The 8,040-nt window shown below is 59.1% G+C and overlaps 1 protein-coding gene across 2 annotated transcripts in view; it reads right to left on the bottom strand.

The window, feature by feature from the left end:
* Positions 1–443: 443 nt before the first annotated feature.
* EPHA10 (EPH receptor A10) overlaps positions 444–8,040 on the bottom strand; it is a 39,800-nt gene continuing 32,203 nt past the window's right edge. Inside the window, exons 12-17 of one of the 2 annotated variants that reach the window (XM_074926345.1) lie at positions 7,569–7,630; positions 7,282–7,485; positions 5,505–5,654; positions 5,121–5,314; positions 4,879–5,043; positions 444–4,384 (exon numbers count right to left, since the gene is read on the bottom strand). In XM_074926345.1, coding sequence (XP_074782446.1) covers positions 4,270–4,384; positions 4,879–5,043; positions 5,121–5,314; positions 5,505–5,654; positions 7,282–7,485; positions 7,569–7,630 — 890 coding nt within the window. In that variant the 3' untranslated portion in view covers positions 444–4,269. The remainder of the gene's footprint in view (positions 4,385–4,878; positions 5,044–5,120; positions 5,315–5,504; positions 5,655–7,281; positions 7,486–7,568; positions 7,631–8,040) is intronic. The other variant, XM_074926346.1, reaches the window with a different exon arrangement.

Here is an 8,040-nt window from a genome sequence, read left to right as displayed (position 1 = left end):
CAGCGTTTTCCCTCCGCTCAGCAGCGTCCCCACGCTCACACAGCAACACGTGTGTTAGCCTGGCGCTGGCAGCCCCCCTGCCAAGGTTACCTGGTCCTCAGGGTGACGGGAGGGATTCCCGCCTGCCCGAGCAGCATCGGGCCCGGCCCGTGGCCTTTCCGTCCCCAGAACACACACGCTGCGCTCGTTACGTGACGGGCTTTTTCCCCCCAACAGAGTGTCAACAGCAAGAAACCACCATCCTGAGTTCCACTGTTGCTGCCACCTCTGCAGCAGGAGCAAAGGCTCTCGTCCTCACGCACGTGCTATTTAAAATAAAACCGCATCATTTCACACCGCGCTGCTACTAACACTAATTCCTTACCTGCCACCCTTGCTGCAGCGGCACCCCCCCTCAGAACACCCGAAATGACCCACACAGACAAGCCAGGGCAGGAGGAGTGGTTGGTTTTACTTAGGTATTTAGATATCTCGTTATTGCAATCTTCAAACATAGTCCAATAAATACAAAATTAACAAAAATGCCAATAGATCTTTATTACCATTTATTATTATTATTAATTATTCCAAAGCGACTGTGATTCCCTGGAGATGTCTGACTATAGTTCAAACATGAAACGTACACAGTGTCCCTTATGATATTATATTACATTTGTTTCAAGCTTATAAAAATATATATTGACTTCTCAAGTATGTATTTACAGTATATAACACGTGGCTAATGAATATCAAAAAGCATCTGGAGATGAACCAACCCGATTGCAGTTTGGTCTGGGGGGGTGCAGGGTGCCGGGGCCCCGCCGCCGTGTGTCCGCCAGCCCCGCTCTGGTGGCACGGGGCCCCGCGGCCGAGGGGACAGGCCGAGGGGGGGCTGCCTTCGGGTGCTTCCCCCCCACCTAAGGGCGGCTCAGACACACACTCTGCTCCTCTGATTGATCCCCGCGGCCGAGGGAGGAGGCAGGAGCCTTCCACCGTCGCAGGGGCTGGATGGGCAGCGAGACCAGAAGAGTTCTGAGGCATTTCCCTCCGTGAAGCAGCTTCAAAGCAGTGTTGCTAATTAATTCAATTATAAGGCATTGAATACTTCCCCAAAGAGAGGTGCTGAGAGGACGTAAGCTAATTTTAAAATCATAACTATCTATAGCTTAATCTGCTCGCTTTAGTGTTGATGAGGAGCTCAGTTAGAGGTGGTTGTTGTCGCCGCAAGCTAGGCTAGGAAGCACACTGCCACTGTGCACTCGTTCTTTTCTTTCCTGAAGCAGAGGCCAGGAGAGCAAATATCTTGTTTCTACTTAGAGCGTGGCCCCATCCACAGAACCACTGTCTAAAAGAAACGGCTCTCTGAAACACCACAGCCACATCCCTCACCAGAGCAAGTCAGAAAAGTAATTAAACACTGAATTTCTTTTGGGAACAGCTAGAGAGACTCAGAGAAATTACACCTTCAATTCTGATTGTGCTGGAGAAGGTACGACGGGAGCCCAATTCAGTGAGGGAAACACGAAGGAAATGATTGAAGGATGGTCTCGTGTTCCGGGGGCTCCGGCAGAGCGAGCACCACGCGGCGACCGAGCGACGGGCAGAGGACGCTGGGGCGAGGGCAGGGCCCTGCCCGCACGGCTCCCGGCGAGCCACCGCTCCCCCAGCCCCGGAGGCTGCCCTGGCTCCAGATACGCTGCGCTGAGGTTTCTCTCTCCCCAGCCAGGCCGGGGTTTCTCTCCCTCCAGCCGCTCCGTGCTCAGAGGGACTGAGGAGCAGCGCCCGCAGGCAGCACCCGCAGCCAGCCCCTCCTCGCACTCGTAACTTCGGAGACAGGGTCTGTGCTGGGGGCTCAAGAGGAACCTGCCGCTGCCTGCTCACAGCCAGGTCTCTTTCCCGGACCTGGAAGCACCCTGTCACCTCATCACCAAGCCCCGGGTTTCCCCAGAGCTCCCTGACGCAGCTGCACCCACCTGGGGCCGCCCCTCGGCAGCGACCTCCCGGCGCAGCTCCCTGCGTCCCCACGGACAGGACTGGGATCAAGTTGGTTCAACTCCCTGCCTAGAGAACTAGAACAGACTTTCTCTATAGATAAAATGTAAACATAAAGAGCGTAACAAATTGCACTTGATCCTCGGGATCTGGCATTTCTACCAAATGAAGGGTTCGGTTCACCATTATTACTCTTCTGGGTGTAAAACAGCGGGATGGCAAGTGACCCACAGACCGGACAAGAGCCAAACTTAAAGACAAATTATTTCCATTATAAAACTAACCAAGTGACATTGGGGAATGTCGTTTACACTGCCGAGGTGGCAGGAAGGAGAGAGCTTGTTTACCCCGGGGAGCAGCACACCCCCCGCTGCCAGGGCGGCTCCGTTGGCGCCCGCAGAGCGACAGCGGCTCCGGGTCCCGCAGGGCCCCGTCCTCCAGCCCTGCACACGCGTGGCTGCGCTGCCGGGAGCTCAGAGCCTGTGAGGGGGACGGTGCCCCCGTCCGCGCAGGGACCCGGGAGCGGCTGGGAGCACGTTGGTGCCCACCACAGCACTGCACGGGGCAGAAATCTGGTAAACTGCCATCAGGTGGCACCTCTTGAGACCACTGGTTGGTGAAATTCAGGCAGAGTTCTCATCTCTGAAGCAATCAAGCTAAAACACCCGCAAGAGGGGAAAATCTCATCAGTCCTGAGCACTCCTGGACCCAGCCTGGCCAAGCAGCGATGAGGCTCCCCCAGGCCGGAGCTGGGTCCCTACAGCAACGTGTCCTGCGGGGGCCAGCGGGCGCAGGACAGTCCCCAGCGCCCAGGACAGTCCCCAGCACCCACGGCCACGCCGCGCTGCTCGGCCACGGCCCCGGGAAGCGGAAAAGGCCCCGCGAGAGGCCGCCCGAGGGCCCTTTGCTCCATCGCTGTTGGGACCCTCATCCTCTCGGAACAGGCTAATAGGAGCGTCTGACTCAGATTTTTAGCTGCACTATGAACACCCCACAGTATTCACTCCCTTTGTAAATCTGCCTTTCATCATTAATAATTCACTTGCAATACTTACGGATGATAATAAAAGGCCTACAAAACTGCACAAGGCTTCAAAGACCCATTTAATTAACTAACTTCAAGGAAACTTGTATTATTAAGCTGATGCTATTTATGTCTTCCATCAGGGACCAGGCCTGCATCAGAGGGAACGGCCAGCGTGCCACAAATTAAAGTGCTGCCGTGCCCGGGTCTGCCCCGACTGCACGGCAGGATTTCAGGGGTCCCACAGATGCAGCGGGCAGAGCGGACGCTGCCGAGGGGGATGCTCCATGCCCCAGGCTCTGCCCCCACAGGCAGCGAAGGCGAGATGCGGGATGCTCTGCCCACAGAACTGCAAGGCAGGAAGCAGGGAAGAGGCCAAAGCAGCAAGAGATGCTTCAGCATCAGTCCTGCGCGGGGCTGTGGGCAGCAGCGTGCTGCCTGCGGCTGCTCTGGCTGCACGTTCCACCCCCCGCGGGGCTCCAGCAGCGAAATGAGGGACTGGGACCTGCACAAAAGGCAGCGAAGGCTGAGAGCATCAGCGGGGCAGCCCAAGGGCTCCACTGCGTGACCTCTCTTGGCCACGGCTCCCTCCAAAGCTTTTCATTTCTTTCCCTGAAATGGTCTTGTCAAGAGAGCCTTAGAAACATTCAGCACCACTGGCTCTGCACTTCAGAGGAGAATTTTGGTTTTGTTCATCAACTGTGGTGTCAAGACTGAAGGAAATAAGTGTTGGGAGCAGAAAGGATGTGGCTGGGAAAGTTTCCTTCAGCACAGCAGATGGGGAAAGTCACCTTCCAGAAGTTGGGCACTAGGCGTGAGCTGTGCTCCGGTCTCTAAAAATAAAAGCAACAAAAGCTCCTTGTGGGGTTGCTAGAACATGTCAGCTTGTATAAAAATACCGATGGATTTCACCAGCAGGATGCTAGATACGAAAATGCTGTCAGCTCTGGATTAAGACAGTGCGCAAAGGTCCGTCCACCCTGTTAACCTAATTACCACATGAAATGGCATCGTTACAGTTTGACTCATCTCACAGAACAGTGCTAGGGAGAGCCACAGCCACCTAGGCACGCGCACGCGTCCCAGGAACCCCCGGCTTCCCCGGCACCGGGGACAGGAGGCCCTGCTCTCTTGCCACGTGGAACGACTGGTCTGGCAGCAGCCCAGCGACTCCGACATCCCACCTGAACCCGCGCGGTCTCAGGGGTCTGGTCCGGGCGGGGCCGGCCGGCCGCCTCCTCCCCGGAGCTCCGCGCCTCTGCGGGGGGGCAGCTTCACACCTGCACGCCTCGGCCGTGCATCTGGATCACCTGGGCCCGGAGGGTCTGGATCCCGCTCAGGATGGTCTTCTGGTGCTCCCCCAGCGTGATGCCCAGGCTGAGGACGTCTCTGCAAAACGAGCCCCGCGTCAGCCAGGAAAAACAAACCCGAGTGGTAAAACGTCCCGACACCAGCCGCTCCCAGGCGAGGGCAGCGCAGGGTTCCCACCCGCCGGCACCAAGTCCCCAACCTGCTGAGCCAGCCAAAGCCACGCGGATCCCGAGCGGGAACCCCGGGGCGAGAGGAGCCAGAGGGCCCCCGGCCCCGCCACCCCGCGCTGCCCCGCTACGGGCGCTCAGGGAACTGCCCTAGATTTGGCTCTGAGTTCTGGGACAGACAACGCTACTCTTGGTTAAAGTCACAAACTCCAGGTTTAAACCTCAGCTTCAAGAATCACCAACCGAGAGGCACAGCGCAGGCAGCCCGGCCCGCGCCCGCCAGCTCACGGACGGGCCTTGGCAGGTCTGTCCTGCTCAGCGAGGCCTGACCGCACCTGCAGAGCGGAGCTCGCTCACGCTGCGCCCAGCGACACAAGCTTATAGCCAGGAAACCAGTTCACTTACTGGGCTGTCATCCTGGCCACCGATTCCAGGTAGCAGTAGCCCGCAGCGGTGAAGTTGTCTTTGTACCTGCCCATTTCTATCGCTTCCAGCCACTCGCCCACGGAGCTGAAGGACGGGAAGGCTGAGAAGGTCCGCTCGGTGAGGGGGATGGACGCGCTGTGGGACCTGCCAATAAAACGGGGCGGTGAGGACGGAGCAGGGCACAGCCGAGGGGGCAACCAGCGGAGCAAGAGAGCGGTCACCTGCTGCACGTGGAGCTGGGGAACTTTGGGGGCTCCGGGCTCTGCACCAACTTGCTCAGGATGTTGTGGATGTGCGAGAACTTGGGTCTCTGGCTGCGGTCCTTCTGCCAGCAATCGAGCATGAGCTGGTGGAGGGGCGGCTGGCAGTTCACCGGGGCAGGCAGGCGGAACCCGTCCTCCACAGCCTTCATCACCTGCAGCGGCAGGAGGACAGAGGTGAGGGCATGGGCGCCGCGATTCAGGTCACAGGCAAAGCCCTGGGGCAAACCTCCCTCCTCACCCCCGGCCTGGGGAGCCGCAGCAGCTCCTCCGCGCACCGCGGAGCCACCGGCACGCCCTTAGCAACGGCACCGTCGTCATCTACCGCGCGGCGCCGGGACTCACGTCCTGGTTGGACATGTCCCAGTAGGGCCTCTCGCCGAAGGACATGACTTCCCACATGACGATACCGAAGCTCCACACGTCGCTGGCCGGGCTGAAGTGGTGATACTGGATGGCTTCGGGGGCCGACCACAGCACCAGGCTCTTCCCGCGCTGGAGGGGCAGAGGGGGAGAAACGAGACGCTGGCACAGCGGGACGCGGCTCCCGGGCGTTCGTCCTGCCCTGCCCGGCACCGCAGGGCGGGCACCGAGCAAGGCGCTGTGCCACGTGCAGGCTTAGTACTGAGAGAAAACTTTTGCCTCAATTTGATTTAAAACAGCCACACAACTGTATGCTACATGGGAGCGCGAGTCCTGAAATATTAATGGGAAAGGAGACTGTCTCTGGGAAGAGCTGATGAATTTTATAATTAATGTTTAATGAAAACCCTTTCAGAGCTGCTCAAACACACAGTCCCTGCACCCTGGCTTGCTCTCTAATTAGCAATCCCCGTCTCGGCATCTGCAGAGCCCTCTGGATGCACTAGGGGAAGCAGGTGACAGACACCGCGGCTAATTGTAATTAACAGCGAGGAGACCTTGACCCCAAAGCCACAGCCCCGCTGCACCACGGTGGGAGAAGCCGGAGCTGCTGCCGGGCTCCGCACGGCCCCGGCTCGGCGGGCAGCTCTCGCCCTGCCCGGCGCGGGGCCGAGCGCTTCGGCGGGACCCCGGGGCCGGCGGCGCTGAGCCGGCCTCCCTGCCGCTGGTGCTGAGGCCCGACTGAGTTTCCCAAGACTCCTCCTGCCACCGGCCCGCTCGGAGCTGGCAAACGTCCGCAGCTCCGGGCAGAGCGCGGCCGAACCCCGCGAAGAGGCTCTTGCCCCCGGCGCCCACACCCCGCACCAGGTCCCCGCACGCGGCAGCTGCTGCCTCCCTGGCGCTGCCCAACGCTCCCTGCGAACACCGAGGGCTCACTGGATTGAGAAATCAATGCTCTTTAAAATATTAATGCCCGGTTAATGCGATGCGCTAAGAGCCCAGCGGATAGCAAGCGACTGCAGGTACCGAGCAAAACGCGTCTCACTGCAGTTAAAAACGCATCAACGTGCCCTCAAGCGAGACGTGTGAAAGAAGCGGCGAGGGGGAGGCTGCGGCCAGGGGCTGGGGGTCCCGGGGTGCCGGCCCAGCCCAGGGGCAGGGGCAGCCCCGCACCCACGGGCTCTGGGCAGCTTCTGCAGGCGCCCGGGAGACGCACGGGCTGGCAGAGCTGACGAGGCATAAGCGTGAATGTAGGAGGACTTAAATTCTTAATTGAAAGCCATGAATTTCACTACAAGTGATAAAACAGACGTGAGGAAGCCCGAGGCTGCCAGGGCTCCCTCCGGCACCCGGCGCCTCTCCGGCGGCTCGCGCGGGGCTGCGGCCAGAGGCAGAGCGGAGCCGGGCAGCTGCTGCGACCTTCCCCGGCTGAACCTTCCGATGAACAGCTGAGAAAGGAGCTGTTGAGATGCAGAGGCTGCATTCATACACGAGGAAGGAAATGGGAGCCTAGGAAAAATACTGGTTCTGGAGTAGAATTGCTACTTGTCGTATTAACTCCACCTGGGGAAGCTCCCGCCTTCGCTCACTCAGCATTCGGAGCAGGCTGCAAACCTCTCCAGCGACACCAGCCCAAGCGCTCCCGGCCGTGGCCACACGCTGCAGGCAGAGAGATCCACCCCTGCGGGGGTTTGCAGCCGTTCTGTCAGCATTTTGCTTTCAGGGAATGTTGAAAATAGAATTTGGAAATGCGGCTTACCATGGTGGAGAAGATGGTCTCCATCTTATCCTCTTGTGGCCGTCTGAAACCAGTGATTTTGCAAGCCAGGCTGCTGTTCACGAGGACTTTGTGGGCAGCCAGGCTTTTGTGTATGTAGCCCATCTCTGCCAGGTACTTCATGCCAGAGGCGATTCCCTGCAGCATGCAGACGAGCTGGGTGGCCGTGAACTGCCCCTCGTGTTTCTGTAACAACGGAGGAGGAAAAGCCAGCGGTGAGTAACGCCCAGTGGAGGGGGCAGTGCCGGCGCAGCCCCGCAGCTACTCACCCTGAGGAAGGAGTCCAGCAGGCCGTTCCCCATGTACTCCATCACGATCATCATGGTGCTCCCTGCGCGGACAGACAAGGAGCCCCAGTGAGTCCTGCCCCTCGCCCGGGCAGCCCCAACGCTGTTAGAAACCCGGGCGCCGACCTCCCGCGTGGCCGGCCCGCGCCACAGGGCTGCCGGGGACGAGGCCTTTAGCTCGGTTTGCAGCGAGCGTGGGCCCGAGGCTCCCCATCATTCCCTTCAGGAATCCCCCATTCCATCAGGACACTGAACCACGTCATGGAGGAGGACAGCACTGCCCACTCAAAGCAAGAGCAACCAGCTCAGCCCAAGATTCAGGACAGAAATACTTCCTTGCCTAATAAAAAGGCCGGTTAAAATCAGCATGTGTGCTCATGTTTCTTTGGATTTACCTGAATATCTACTTAACTGCAGCATCCGCAGACTAGTTCAGCGCACACTCCCACGAGAG

Source organism: Athene noctua, chromosome 24 (assembly GCF_965140245.1).
Source record: "Athene noctua chromosome 24, bAthNoc1.hap1.1, whole genome shotgun sequence".
NCBI classification, from domain to species: Eukaryota; Metazoa; Chordata; class Aves; order Strigiformes; family Strigidae; genus Athene; species Athene noctua.
Note: the sequence above shows the minus strand (reverse complement) of the source record. Positions and strands in the feature narration are given on the sequence as shown.